The 16,112-nt window shown below is 46.8% G+C and overlaps 2 protein-coding genes across 2 annotated transcripts; one reads left to right on the forward strand and one right to left on the reverse strand.

Moving 5' to 3' along the window:
* Nucleotides 1–750: 750 nt before the first annotated feature.
* On the forward strand, nucleotides 751–3,106 carry brf2 (BRF2 general transcription factor IIIB subunit; the record flags this gene model as incomplete). Its single annotated transcript, XM_084457801.1, has 4 exons — nucleotides 751–907; nucleotides 1,077–1,136; nucleotides 1,253–1,571; nucleotides 1,692–3,106. 4 exons carry the CDS (start codon nucleotides 751–753, stop codon nucleotides 2,536–2,538), a joined length of 1,383 nt encoding a protein of 460 aa, XP_084313927.1. The 3' UTR covers nucleotides 2,539–3,106.
* Nucleotides 3,107–5,849: 2,743 nt separating this feature from the next.
* prlhr2b (prolactin releasing hormone receptor 2b) lies at nucleotides 5,850–7,325 on the reverse strand (the record flags this gene model as incomplete). The annotated part of the gene is made up of 2 exons (XM_084457812.1): nucleotides 5,850–6,486; nucleotides 6,877–7,325. 2 exons carry the CDS (start codon nucleotides 7,323–7,325, stop codon nucleotides 5,850–5,852), a joined length of 1,086 nt encoding a protein of 361 aa, XP_084313938.1.
* Between the last annotated feature and the right edge of the window lie 8,787 nt (nucleotides 7,326–16,112).

The raw sequence follows: 16,112 nt of genomic DNA on the forward strand, positions 1-16,112 counted from the left end.
CAATCATGTCCAATCAACTGAATTTACCACAGGTGGACTCCAATTAAGTTGTAGAGATATCTCAAGCAGTAACAGTGAAAACAAAATGCACCTTAGCTCACTTTTGGGTGTCATATCGAAGGGTGTGCACACTTCTGTGCATATATTTTACATTTTGATTTTGAATAAATGAACACAAATGTCTAAAAACCTGTTTTCACATTGTATTATGGGCTATTTTGTGTAGAATTTTGAGACAAAAAATGAACTCAATTTATTGTAGAATAAGTCTAACATAATAAAACGTGGAGGAGGTGAAAGGGTGTGCAGACGCGTGTGTGTGTGTGTGTGTGTGTGTGTGTGTTGCTGAGATAGTTAAGGCGGAATTATTTTTACTTGTCAGGCACGTGCAAAATCATGAAACACATCTGCCTCGGTCCACTTTGCATGTAGTAGTATAGTGTATAGAATAGTGATAGTATAGTGTACTAGTGTATAGTCTCACACTCCATCAGAAGACGCCTTCCTACAGCAGTTCCTGATTCATGCGGAACAATAGTCTGCTTAACAAGTTTCCACACGGATACAAATAACTACGCTCTTTGGTTTCGTCTTTGATCATGGATGGCTTTGATAGGTTCCGTCGAATCGTGGGAGACAATTTAGATGTATTTCCTACAGTAGCAAAGTAGGCTATTGCTGGTTCTGTTTGTACTATGTCAATGGTATATTGAGTAGGTTAATGTTTGTAGCGCGCATTGGACCGTGAAGATGGCGACCGCCGGTTTAACTTGTCCGGACTGCGGCTCGTCCAACATAGTGGACGATGATCTGTACGCACAGCCTCAACTAGTGTGTGTAGACTGCGGCTCTGTAGTCTCGGAAGGACTGCTCACGACTACTCACAGCGAGGAGCTCCAAGGCACAGGTAACGTGATGCTATGTTGGATATTAGTGAATTTCCAGATAGCAGCAGCACTGGTTATCTTCACAGAGATGATTTACGATATGAATGCATGCACGTCCCGCTGTGCTGCCAACTAGCTATCTAACTTAGGCTGCAAGCTTACTGAAATGTTCTTTCTTTGCTCTCCTAGATGTCAGATACAGTCACAGTACCGCTGTGGATAAACAGCCATGTCGAAATCAAATCAAAGGTAAGATGCATTGTTTCATTGTACCACTATCCAACACAATATCCAGGTTATCAATTTTTTTTGAACACACCATTACAGCTCCATTATGATTTGAGTGTGTCATCTCATGCAAACAGGCTTGCAGCGGGTGCGCACGATTTGTCGCATTCTCCGACTTAACCGGGATATGGAAGAGATGGCGGAAACCTACAAGCAGGCCTACGGGCACCCCTACTTCATCAGAGTCAGCCTGGAGAAGAAAGAGATTTTGGCGGGATGCTGTGTGCTTGTGGCCTGCAGGCTAAGCAACTGGCCGATCGCAATGGGCACCATCTGCTCCCTAATGGAGGCTGAGCCAACACTGCTGGGTGGGGTGTACGTATGGATGGTGAAGACCCTGAACATAGAGACCCCCGCCACTGGCATCACTGCTCTGCTGCAGACCCACTGTCAGGAGTAAGGCTACCAACGACTCAATATGTATGATCTACGCACACGACTTTGCCATTGAAGTGAATACACGAACGAGGCTAATCTCAGAATCGCCCTCTTTCTCCCCCCCCCATGCTCTCTCAGATACAAAATAAGCGCTCTGCAGGTCCCCGAGGAGTTGTCTGAAGATTACAGGGCGTTGACGAAGCGCGCCATGTCCCTGATGGAGTTGGCAGCCGAGACCTGGATCGTCACGGGACGCCAGCCGGTCCCGATGATGATGGCGTGCGTCTACCTGGCCTGGCAGTCCCTAAAGCCCACCCAGGCCCGTCTCAAATACTCCCTGGAAAGGTTCTGCCTGCTAGCCAAGGTCACTAAGGCCCGGATGGCGCCGAGGCGCATGACGGAGCTGAAGGAGGTGCTGTGCAAGCTGGGCCAGGAGATCCCCTGGCTGAGGGAGGAAGTGACGTCTAAGAACGTGACCCAGCAGGTGGACGACATTCTGCAGAACAGGAGAGCCCTACTGAGGCGAGCCCTGAGGACCCATGAAGACGCCCTGCTGGATGAACACAACCTCAGCCCAGAGGAGCCTCGCCCTGGGGAACAGACCTCCGTTCCCTGCCTGGAGGGAGGAGCACCACAACCCTGTGTGGCGAAGCGTGAACCAGATCCAGAGCGGTCCCAGACCCCTGTAGAGACAGACCCAAAGACATGCTCTGTTCTGGGGCAAGAGAGTGAGAGCTTAGCCCCTTCTGACAGAGACACTAAGGATAGCTCGGCCCTGGATGTCAACTGGGGCAAGAGGCATTTGTTTGTCCCCCCTTGTGTGCGGCATGCTAAGCTCCGGAGGGTGGACAGGCCCATGCTGGAGGTGACAGGGGATGAGGAGATCTCAGACAGCGAGATTGAGATGTACATCCGCACCCCTCAGGAAATGAAAGAATATGCTGCGTTCAAGGAGATGCTACATTCCTCTGAGGATGAATGCTAATATAATGTTGTTGATATAATGTTTGTTTTCATTTTTTTTCCTACCTTGGATGGCCATTTTTCTTAATGTAGGCGGGGTTAGAAACTACACTTTGGGCAAAACCGTCATAGATGTTTACTCTTGTATGATTTGGCTGCTGCAATCATTTATTAGTATTGGGCATTTAAGATGTTTTCCATACAGATATCTGAACGCTTGAGGATGCTAGTTGGAGAAAGAGGATTTCCGTATTGTTGCCTTTACATTTTTCTCAGGATTGTGGTGTATATCATCGCACACTTTGAATTCCTGTCTATTTTCAGTAATACACTCAATTTCTCTGCAATAATTAACTTAAACAATATACTTCAGTTCAGTAAATTTAAACATGTCAACATTCATTCAAGTTCAAGTTTAGTTAAACCCTCACCTGTTAATGGTTGTGGGAAACCGTATATAAACTATATTTCGATGTAGGCCTGTTGCATCCACATTTGATTGTGTTTCCTGGATTTTGTAGTTTTGAAACTGTGTTCGTCAGTTTTGCTGCCCATGCCCTCTGGTTGTTTACTGATGGATTGTGGGAAATGTTAGATTGCTACCCCAGGCATGACGCACTGACTTAATGCACCACTATGCTGCTATTTCTACCCACAGCTATCTCATGGATTTGTGGATGGTTACTAGGCCTATACCCTCGTCATGTGAAGTCTCAATAAATGTACATGTATTTTTGCTTGGACATCTTTGTGGCTTTTTGTGGACATTTTATTTTCATTATTCTTCCTCAGAATCTTCCATTGCCAACTCTTCTCTTGTACCTGTGTTTCATGGGAAATGGGCTGACATGATGGAATACCTGGTACGCTTTGCAATTATTACATATAGTAGGCCTAAATGAAAGGCTATAAAACTTGCAAATTGAGAGCATATTGGCTATTGCTTGTCTTTAAAATGTGAGATTAGATAGACATTAAGTCAAACAATCTTAAACAACTCTCATACATGTGTGGGTGAAAATAAACACCTATTTGGTATGTACTGTACTGTAGGTAATGCAAAGCCTCTGTTACATATGATCTGTTCAAGCAATGTTTCCATTAAGATCTTTTTTTTTCTTTTATATCAGACATTTTGGTAGAAGAATGTTTCATACCTGACATGGTTCGACGGAGAAACTTCCGTCTTCTTCAGAGGTGTCACACAGATGGAATTGTGACGTCTGTAACAGCTGATGGTATTAAGGATATAAAAGATGTCTGATATAAAAGAAAAAAATGATCTTAACATAAAATAAGACATAAAGAATCATATACAACTACAAGCAATGTTTCCATTGCCTCAATCTTCAATTTCACTCCATGTCTGAAAGGCCTTCGCGATTTAGAGGGAATGGGTAAATAACATTGGTAAAGTAACGTGAATGGAACCTCTTCAAGGTTATTTTTGACTATCTGTTGGCAGGAGCTGTGAGGGGAAATTTATGCGGCACCCAATTACAGAGATTAAGCACCTGCTTACCAACGATCTGCTCACTGAATTGGTATTTATTGTCAAGGACACCGCTTTCCAGCTCATCATTGTTGAGCTCAGCTCTAATTAAATTATCCACGTTTGAATGAACCTGCTTTTGATACATTCTCATGCAGACTATCAAAAATAACTAATCGTTGATGTGCGATAATAGTTAATTTCACCACTGAGAGTGATTCAGCAGTTCTACTGTAGTTTATATTGTGTATTCATGATAGCATACAGTACATACGCATGACATGATAGATGATACAAGTCCTTTTATTGCACAGACAGTTCACGACAGCTGCAATGTGACACCATAATAATTCATTTGGCTTTGTTCGACATGTTTGTCTGCTAGCATTTGCATGGTTGGTCATAAAAGGCAATGTCATGCATGTAATGGATGTCATCCCCATGTCAGGTGCCTCACTTGAGACACAGAAATACACGCTGTACAATCAGAGATTGAGCAGGACACAATAAAGGGGGATTTAAGACACAGGGACATCACTGGTTTATTTAGCACATTCACCGAGAGGGGAATGAGAGAGAGACTGATTCTGCATTCATCTCACCCTACAGGGCTCCAGGGCTCCACCTCCACAACCTCATCCGTTCTGTCATCCACACATTGTCCCCAGTGTCCTGGGTGGAATAGGACCTGCCATGCCTGTTAACGTTGCAGTCTGGAGGACACGCCATATATTATCAATCCAGTACAGTAAGTCACCCCCTCAGCAAACAAGACTTCCCAATACTGTATCCTATTATAAATGATCAACTCTGTATTTCTGTATCTATGTCTGTCTGTCCCCATTTTCCGTCTGCCTGACTGCATTCATATGGGCAGATGGTGACAGGGCTGCATTTTTCATTTAATTATGGTACTAATTGGCTAGTTACTGATAAATAATGATGAATGATAACACATCTCCTCCACCATCTTGGATCACACACACATAAAATGTCCGCTAGACATGATGCTATTTTTCTCTATGTTCTACTCTATTCACTCATGCTAAAAACGTTACCAATCAGAACAGTAGTAGGACTACAGTAGTTGTTGCATGAAATTGGTCGTTTTCTGGTCGATCTAGTGGTCAGTTAAAACCACCACGTGTCAAAACGTGGATAACTTTGGATTCCTCTTGGCGTACAGAATCTAGATCCAGTATGTGCTTTGGAATAGTTTGGTGCCCAGATAGCAAGCGGATGTGTAATAATTCTGGGCCATATATGGGCCGGAACTAAGCCACAAGGGCCAGATCTGGCCTGTATATGGCCCAGATCCGCTTGCCATCTGGGTGTCGATTAGTACGGATAAGCACGGACTTGGGCTCTGGAGCAAAATACATCTCCCCATTTATTCTGTATGGCACCTGATACCCATATCTCGGGTTCTGGGTGAGGCGACAGGCTTATAGTGGACTAAATTGACAATTTCTGATTGTGTGCTCCAATGCGTCAGAACTAGGCCCAATGCTTTGATCAAAGCTGCCCTGCTCCACACCCAACTTCCCTAGCTTTTCATAGAGATAACAGATGATATATTGTTTGTTTTCTTTCTTCAGCTCTAGATCATCTTGGCTGCACCTGCTCTGAAGATAACAGATAATAAATATCTGGTCAGTATTTCTTTCTCTTCTGTTTTTCTTCTTCATAATGACACCTTCCTACATCACTGTCAGTGAGTGGCTGCGTGTGATGTACATAAATATTTGGACCTGAAGAAAAAGAATGACATCAAATGACCTAAAACATATCGTAGGTCATTTTTCTGCCTCTCTGCCCTCGCTGGTACCCACCCTGTCAAATCACAGAACCACGCTGGCAGTAGCACAGCGGTTGGCAGGGATGCCAATGCGATGGTGGCATACGAACATCTTGCGCAGCTCGGCGCGGAAACGGTCGTGCAACCAAGCGTAGAGGAAGGGGTTACAGCAGGACGAACTCATGGCACAAAGATGACACAGAAGCTGGATGAGCAGGAAGTGACGCTTGTTAATGAGGCGGATGTCGATGTCGCGAAGGATGTTGAACACGTGGATGGGGAGCCAGCACACTCCGAAGGCGGCCACCACCAGCGCCACCAGACGGAAGATCTTGCGCTTGCGAGCTCTCTGCGCCTCGGCCTGGTCCCGGGTTCGGTACCCTGGGGCTACACAGTTGCGCAGCTTGACGGAGATGCAGAGGTAGGAGACGCAGAGAGCCGACAGAGGCAGGACGTAGGTGACCATCAGGGTGCTGTAGGCGTAGACCAGCCTCTCCTTCTCCTGGCCGAGCCAGAACTCCTCACAGATGGTGAGGCCCTCCTCTTTGAACTCCACGTGGTAGGTATGGGCCACCGCTGGGGCCACCAGCCCACAGGACAGCAGCCAGATCCCTGAGAGGACATAGCCACAAGTGGCCACGGAGGTACGCTTCTTCAGAGGGTGCACAGTGGCATAGTACCTGTGATGGAAACAAGGTAACGTATAATATCTGTTTAAAAAAAAATCTATAAGTGCTACTTCATCCAGGGTGTAGCCAAATAGAAATGACATGACATAGAAGAGATCCAGCACACACTAGAATAGACTTTGTGATTTAATTAATGTAAAATGCGGCAAACAACGCTCACTTTGACGCTTCTTCGGGTCATTAATTAAATCAAAGTCTATTCTAACTCTCCTGGTCTGCACTAGATCACTTCGATTTTATGTATAATATTATTTTATAATAAGATTAATGTTATTTCACGTTCCAGCATCAGTCTGCTCATAGCGTCTCTCACTAAAATGTCCTGCGTAATTTGGGATATTGCATTATTTACATTACAAACGTGGGAGGTGTCACACCCACCTGTCCACAGCGATAGCCGTGAGGGTGAACACAGACACGTAGACAGTGATAGGCTGGATGAGGAACACTAGGTAGCACATGAAGCGCCCAAACACCCAGCCGTGGGGGTTAAAGGCATAGGCCAAGGTGAAGGGCACGCAAGTCACACACATCAGCATGTCGGAGAAGGCCAGGTTCCCTATGAAGAAGTTGGTGACGTTGTGCATCTTGCGGGTGCGACAGATGACGTAGAGCAGCAGGTAGTTCCCGAACACGCCGACCAGGACCACGAGCACGTAGCAGGGGATGATGAGGTGCTTGACGCTCCGCAGCAGAGCCACGTCTGCAAACTGCGAGCTGCGGTTAGCCGAGCCGTTCTGAACCGCTACCTCATAGACACGCGGGTCCGTCACCTCCCCGCCTGCAGGGGGCAGCAGAGCTCCAGGCCAGCCGCTGCCACTGCCCTCCATTCCCCTCGGGACTGCAGGACTTTCAGCACTCTGCTCTGAAAACAACAGGGGCTGAGGAACAGTGTGCTATTGTAGTTAAATATTCAATAAATCTCATAAACATTATTATTGATATTCATTGATGTGGTGTTTTATTTCATTTCCTACTATAATGATTGTGGATAATAAACAGTAAGACAGGATAAAATACAGTATATTATGTCGAATTTTCATTTTAATAGCTATTCAAATGAAAAAATGTTACATAATTTATGTTTATGTGTTTGTCATTCTTTCCACAGTCACCAACTATTTTCAGATGATAGATAAAAATAAAAAAAAGTATTGTAACATACATAAAAATAAATTATGTAGAATTTTAATTTGAATAGCTGACAAAAACAGGTTGTCCTGTCAATCCCCATAAGAGCACATTCTATGTCAAAAGGAAAATGACTTCTAGTACAGTAGAGTAGAAAGTCCTCGCTAAACAGTTACAGCCAAATGGGCAGTTGCTGTTCAAATTACTTAAATTGTACAGTACCTACTGATTATTGAACAATTAGTGTGCGACAATGTCTTTCCAAATCATATTATTACCCAATTGTTATGTATTACCAAATTTAAAGCCTTACCCATGAATCTGAGAGTGGTTAACCAAGTGAGAGATTACACATATGGGTGATTAGAATAATCAACACAATTTACACTAGCTGCCACTGGCACTGACTTTAGTCTAATTAACACTTTCCATGTTGATTGTTATGTGTTAAGTCTCTGGAGGTCACACTATCTCTGGAGTTCATCTAATGTAGCCTGTTCTTATAACGCGTCATGTTCTGACTGAGAGAACACCATTCTTCATACATCACTGACCTCTATTGTATGTACTGTAGGTGATCGAGTACAACATGTATCCTATTATACATTATGTATAGGGAGCTAAAGCCACAAACCATGACCTGTTGTTGTTTTAATGGCTCTAGCAAATGCATAACCATCTTGTCAAAACCTGACTTGTGAGTCAGGGAAGAATTTTTATAGCTCACCTAATTCGGCCCCCGGGTGAAACTGTTTTTTTTGCTTCCCTCTGGAATATGTAGGGGTGGGATCTATGTCCATCCCCCCATTGCTCTCTGTAAAGCGCATCGTGTTGCCTCTGTGTATGAAATGCACTATTTAAATAAAGTTTGATTTGATTTGATGAATGGTGACCTGAATTGAATGCCCACTCTCAAATGATCAAAGTTATGATGTCCTCCAGTCATGTTTGGCTGGGCTGCAAAGTGAGAAAGAGTGACGACGAAGCGGCCAGATAATAATTACATCGGCTTCATTCAGTCAATTGGTCAGTTTGTGGTCATTTGCTTTCCCAAATAGTCAATTGCAGACATGGGACTAAGACAAGCATGTATCCATAGTTACACGTAAAACCCAAAGAGGCATCGCATAACATTTTATACACAAGGGAAGAATATAGAGTATAGTACAGTGATTATTGAAACAACCCAGTGGATCAAGATTAGACTGTTAGCTTCAACACCTACTGTACAACAGGGTTGTAATATAGCCTGTGGCTTCAGTTCATTGTAGCCTGTTTTTACAGCCATATAAAAACATTTTAGCATTGTGTTGAGAATTTTAAGTTTGATTTATAGTATGTTAAGAACCTTCTAGAATATTGCCATCCTTCACTGCATTCTCACAGTCAGACATTCCTATTCAATTCTAGATTCATGTCCATGGAGACCAATTACTTTTCCTCCAAGGACAACATACATCTGAATGAAATTGTTATGAGCTATAGGATATTCAGAACAACAAGAATAAAAACAGTTACTGTGCAGTCCAGTCATAATTCACTCAACCAAAAGCAAAGAAATAAGAAACCTTTTGATGAAAAAGCCATACCTGTAATAAAGAAGTGAACTCCCTCAGAAGCAGAGAAGCACAGTGAGAGCACAGCGCAGCTTCCACCCAGCGACTATCACAGATGCTGCTGTTATGGAGAGAGAGAGAGAGAGAGAGAGAGAGAGAGAGAGAGGGAGAGAGAGAAAGAGAGAGAGCGAGGGAGAGACTACCATTTTACAGTAGGGTAATCATCACTGGCTATAGGGTCAGTTTAATATGCATAGGCCTACAACTATACAGTAGATAAAAGTGAAAGCATTTCTTGAATGATTAATAGCTCAGAGGAATCATGCAAGCCTATAGCCACGTGATTGGTTGATGAGGTTACAGACCCTGACAGGCTGTGTCCTGAGGAATTGATTGGACAAGATTTATTTTCTCTCTCTGAACGCCATCCTCCACAGACATTAATATATAAAGATTATTTTAACTGCTTATTTTGGACCAAAATGGCAGTCCTATTGTGTGACTTCTACCTACGATTTTCAGCGTGAAATGTTCGATTTGGACTAGTGTGGGGCTTTTAATGAGTTTTTGTCCATGTTCTTACTGCCCTGGTCCAGGCTGGCTCTTTGGGGTGTACAGCTCTGAATGAAGCCCATTTAGAAGTCTGAATCACTGCCAAAAAAGTAGAATCAACAGCAAAACAAAATAGATATCTTTCCTGAATTGATTTGGCGGAGTTCGGTTATGTAAATACAGGAGTCTAAACAGACTCTCAGTTCAGAAAACGTGAACTGTTTTGCAAAATGAAAGCGCATTTAATTTCCACATAATTATTTATGCAAATTTCACACAGTAGACACATGCATTGAAAAATAATGATGATTTGACAATCTCCTTTTGCGTTGATGAGTGTGTTAGTGTTTGTAGGTAGGGTGGACCCAGAAAGCAGACCGTTCCCAGATAGCAAGCGGATGTGTAATAATTCTGGGCCATATATGGGCCGGAACTAAGCCACAAGGGCCAGATCTGGCCTGTATATGGCCCAGATCCGCTTGCTATCTGGGTTGAGGCAGGCAGGACAGGTAAATATCCGCACGAGGAGCAGGAATACAGGAAATGACAAACCAACAGCAAACAATGAAGCATCAAGGACAACGATATAAGACAGAACATGGAGGGGAACCATACAAGACACCAACACAAGGGCAGAGGGAATGAGGGCTAGAGATAGGGACTGGAACCGGAGCTAGGGCTGGGACTGGGACTGGGACTAGGTCTGGGACTGGGACTGGAGCTAGGGCTGGGACTGAGACTAGGTCTGGGACTGGGTCTGGAGCTAGGGCTGGGACTGAGACTAGAGCTAGCGCTGGGACTGAGACTAGGTCTGGGACTGGGTCTGGAGCTAGGGCTGGGACTGAGACTAGGTCTGGGACTGGGTCTGGAGCTAGGGCTGGGACTGAGACTAGGTCTGGGACTGGGTCTGGAGCTAGGGCTGGGACTGAGACTAGGTCTGGGACTGGAGCTAGGGCTGGGACTGAGACTAGGTCTGGGACTGGAGCTAGGGCTGGGACTGAGACTAGGGCTGGGACTGGAGCTAGGGCTGGGACTGGGACTGGAGCTAGGGCTGGGACTGAGATGGGACTGGGACTGGGACTGGAGCTAGGGACTGGGACTGAGATGGGACTGGGACTGGGACTGGAGCTAGGGACTGGGACTGAGATGGGACTGGGACTGGGGCTAGGGACTGGGACTGGAACTGGAGCTAGGGACTGGGACTGGAACTGGAGCTAGGGACTGGGACTAGAGCTAGGGCTGGGACTGGAGCTAGGACTGGGACTGGGACTAGGGACTGGGACTGGAGGGGGAACAGACCGGGACTGGGACTAGGGTCTGGGACTGGAGCTAGGGCTGGGACTGGGACTGGAGCTAGGGCTGGGACTGGGACTAGGACTGGGACTGGAGCTAGGGCTGGGACTGGAGGGGGAACAGACCGGGACTGGGACTAGGGCTGGCTCTGGGGAGCTGTGACCTGGAGGGTGTAGAGGGGGGACTGGAGAGGGACTCAGAAGGGACCAGGGACTAGAGGCTAGGGGGGGTTAGGAGCTGGAGGGAGATATGGGGGTGCTAGAGCAGGGAGGGGACACTAGGGGGTAGAGCAGGGAGGGGACACTAGGGGGTAGAGCAGGGGGGGGACACTAGGGGGTAGAACAGGGAGGGGACACTAGGGGGTAGAGCAGGGGGGGACACTAGGGGGTAGAACAGGGAGGGGACACTAGGGGGTAGAGCAGGGGGGGGGACACTAGGGGGTAGAACAGGGGGGGGACACTAGGGGGTAGAGCAGGGAGGGGACACTAGGGGGTAGAGCAGGGGGGGGACACTAGGGGGTAGAGCAGGGGGGGACACTAGGGGGTAGAGCAGGGGGGGACACTAGGGGGTAGAGCAGGGGGGGGACACTAGGGGGTAGAGCAGGGAGGGGACACTAGGGGGTAGAACAGGGAGGGGGACACTAGGGGGTAGAGCAGGGAGGGGACACTAGGGGGTAGAGCAGGGGGGGGGACACTAGGGGGTAGAGCAGGGGGGGGGACACTAGGGGGTAGATCAGGGAGGGGACACTAGGGGGTAGATCAGGGAGGGGACACTAGGGGGTAGAGCAGGGAGGGGACACTAGGGGGTAGAACAGGGGGGGACACTAGGGGGTAGAGCAGGGAGGGGACACTAGGGGGTAGAGCAGGGGGGGACACTAGGGGGTAGAGCAGGGGGGGGGACACTAGGGGGTAGAGCAGGGAGGGGACACTAGGGGGTAGAGCAGGGGGGGGACACTAGGGGGTAGAGCAGGGGGGGACACTAGGGGGTAGAGCAGGGGGGGACACTAGGGGGTAGAGCAGGGGGGGGACACTAGGGGGTAGAGCAGGGGGGGACACTAGGGGGTAGAGCAGGGGGGGACACTAGGGGGTAGAGCAGGGGGGGACACTAGGGGGTAGAGCAGGGAGGGGGGGGGGCACAGGAGGGGGCCTGAAGGGACAGAGGACAGGGTCAATGAAAAAGAGTAAATGTGCGCACATCCGATCCTGTTTTAGGCCAGGTGCTGGATCAATATGTAGAATAACTTGGTTGGAAAAGGTTGAAAAGATTTGCACACTGGGTTAATGCTCCCAGTACTCTTTTATTAGCTACAAACAACGTTTCAACCGCTCAGGTCTTCATCAGGCAACTAAAGTTCAACACGCCACCCTGGCTTAATTCATTTTTTTCTGGTTAATAAATGCACTCTGGCGCAGACTGCTCTGCCGCCTCCACTTGTCTTGTTGTACGCCAACGGCTGTTCTCCCAGTGAGCTCTCACAGTGCACAGTCAGAGTCTGTGTGTGTGTGTGTGTGTGTGTGTGTGTGTGTGTATGTGTGTGTGTGTGTGTGTGTGTGTTGTCTGTTCTCCAGTTCTCTGAGGCTTCTACATCTGTTTACTGTTGAAATATGAACTAAATCTGAAAAGTGCAGTCACATCTAACTAGTGAGATACATTAGCATGCAGAGCTGGAGAATCCTATTGAGACAGATGCTAAGAGGTCCCTCCATTTCTATTCATGGGTTCATTTCTATTCATGGGTTCACAGGAGTCTTATCTTGTCATCGCTCATCTCACTGCCACTGCTGACAATCACACACAGGAATAAAACTAAACATCAAGCAACTACGGTGTAGTGTTGGATGTGCTGACAAAAAAATACTGTGGCAACCAAGAGTGTGCTACAGGCAAACAGAATCACCTTTCGGAGAGACGAGGAGACGGTACAGTGGGTTCACCCAACAGGCGGTTTAATGAAACTCAAGACATGGTAGAACAGAAAAGTCTCCAGTCAATCAACACTCTCTGGGGGCTCCGGTCAGCTCTACAACAGAGGAAGAGACGGGCTGGTTTCCGCAGCTACACAATTGAGAACACAGCACTAACACACCGTCTGTCTACCTGCTACTGTTCCCTCGGGCGCCTCTCCTGCGGTGCCTTTTGTTCGGCCACTGCTGGGGTGATGCGGGGCGCCTGCCGCGAGGCTGATTGCGTGATGCAGGCTCCGTGGGGCTGATTGCGTGATTTGTTGCAGCAGCTGTAGCCTGTAGTATTTCCCTCTCACCACCTGGCATCGTGGGGCATCCCCTCACTGTCCAGGGTGCTGAAGTGGAGCCGGCCCTCGCTGTCCAGGGTGTTGAAGCGGAGCCGGCCATCGCTGTCCAGGGTGCTGAAGCATAGCCGGCCCTCGCTGTCCAGGGTGTTGAAGCGGAGCCGGCCCTCGCTGTCCAGGGTGTTGAAGCGGAGCCAGACCTCGCTTTCCAGGGTGTTGAAGCGGAGCCCGCCCTCGCTTTCCAGGGTGCTGAAGCGGAGCCGGCCATCGCTGTCCAAGGTGCTGGGGAGCCACACACTCATCCTGGTGCGACGGCACCTGGGGCTGGCCGGTCAGGACCGGCCGTGGTGCGTTCGGGTCGCCATAATATGTTTTTCATTAATGTATATCGCAGAGCCATGAGTGCCAGAGAGCTGACAGGCCTTGTATGGGCTGTTGTCAAGAACCCCAATCTTCACATTCACACTTTTAATCTCACATCTATCCGTATTCACAAAGTGTCTCCCTTATTTTCCCATGGATCCCCTCAACATGCCTGTGCCACATCTCTGTCAGAGAGCAGTCTGTCACTCGCTCCATGTCACTCATCTATCAGGGACATCCTCCTCATTCGCTCTGTCTTCAGACGAAGTGGGAGATGTCCATTTGTCCAGCTATTGGCAAGCACTGTATATTCCAGCTAGCATCTCAATTTGTGCTTTAGCTGCAGGTTGGGCTCAATGTTTATGAGATGTGATGCTCACTAAACTGTTATGTTTTGATTTTAATCCCATTGAGTGTCCCACTGTCAGGGGGCGCACACACACACACACACACACACACACACACACACACACACACACACACACACACACACACACACACACACACACACACACACATTATTATCTAGCCTACTTTCCATCCACAATAAGTGTGTAAGAATTACAATTTCTGATTATATGCTGTACCCTTCACTTGAGAGCTGTGCCCTTCACTTCTGATTATATGACCCCCCCTTCACTTGAGAGCCAGAATGTCACAGGAAGTACAGTGCAGATAGGACAAAGCATAGCAGAGGGTTATGGAAGACAGGAGGCAAGGTTTGAGGTGGGGGTGTGGTACCGCAGATATGTTTAATGAGTAGAGGGACACAGTGGCTAGTGCTCCCAGAGTTATATGAATGGGACGCTTATTCAGCAAGATAAGGCAATGCATGAGCTCACTCTTGTTTAATTGCTACTATAAAATAAACTGCCCCTGAAAGTATTCTTTGTAATTTGATCCTCTCTCTAGACTACCTGTAAGCTTGCAATAAAATTCATCAGGAATGTGTTGGTCTCCGGGATGTTTTTTTTTTTTGTCACAGACTAGACTCTCACCCATCAAACCTAGAAGGACATTTTGAGGTCCAGAATGTATCTTCAACTGTGATCAGAATAGTTCATTGCTGGTCAAGGACACAGCAGCCCAGGCCTGGTGTTTATTGATAGTGAGAGATACGCCATTGGCGGATCCACAAATTATTTTTCACTTTCGTTAACATCGAGATTATATTATTTGTAATCCTTTGAGTCCATCATGGAGCCGGCAGTAACATTTCAATGCACATTGGACACTGTACTATGTATAAGTGACAAATAAAAATATGAATCTGAGAGGTGTCCTTCTCTAAACTAGAAAAGCCCACTCTCACACAAAGTGTACATGCTGATGACATGCATCATGGGCAAGGTCTACCCTCTCCGACTGCCCTTCTTTCTTGCTAAATATAATTCAGTTATGTATCGTCGGCTTGCATGTTCACCATTCCAGATTCTATGAGCTTCACCTTTTTCATCATTGGACTCCAGTTGATTTCATCATTGGACTCCAATTAACCGGTTCATTTTCAAGGAGCCTCTCACAACCCCCCATTCGACATTACAACTTAATGAGCCTTCTTCTCCATGACAAAGGGTTCTCTCCCTTATGCCGTGAGAAAACATCATTGCGTCTGACCTGGATTGAAAATGAATAGTAAAGTAAAGAGCCCTGGAGAATTCAAACTAATAAGCTCCACAAACGAGAAGCTAGAGGTTTGGTACACAAGTTTGTGGACCAAAAAAAATGCATAGCTTTTCAGAGCAGAGATGCAACAAAAAAAATCTCTACCAGTGTATTTTTGATCAAAGAACCATTAATGTTGCCTGTGGCAACAACTGTGGCGTTGTACCTAAGGTTCTTTTACACAGATTAATGACCTCCCTCACATACAATAGTTGTGTACATGTCATGTAATAGCAGTGCCAAGGGCAGGTCTCCTGTAGCTAGCCTGTGCATCTTGTTCAATCCAAGGTTTTGTGAGTAGGAGGTGTTACTGCAGGCATGCCAGGTTGCCAGGTTTCTGCAGTGAGAGGTAGAGAGCTGTCTGGTCTCAACCGGGTCGGGAGAGAAGACTCATCTTCACCTCATGCATATGTACACAAGGAGGTTAAGATTGTGAGTGATCAGACTTGGGCTTCCTCTTCTCTGGCAGCTGTGTGCCTCAGCTCAGCCCAACGGGGTGCCACTAAGAGCCATCATCAGATCCTCTGCCTTTTTCTGCTTTATACTCACGCCGGAGAGAGAACAAGTTTCTCAGCATGATATCTTGCTTTTCTGTTCCCACATTAACATAAAATATGTCAACTCGACCTGAGTTCAGCAATGTTAACTTACTGTAACTGTGAAAGGATTATCATGACACATTCTGTGGAAGTGTCATGTGATGTGAATGTGAAAATGTTCAAGTCACAGACAGAATTTGCCCGTTTAGAACACATCTATGGAATGACATGAGTGGAATTCTGATGTAGCAAATCAGCAAGTTAGGCTGA

The sequence above is a fragment of the Borostomias antarcticus genome (genome assembly GCF_949987555.1).
Source record: "Borostomias antarcticus genome assembly, chromosome: 2".
In the NCBI taxonomy this organism is placed as follows: Eukaryota; Metazoa; Chordata; class Actinopteri; order Stomiiformes; family Stomiidae; genus Borostomias; species Borostomias antarcticus.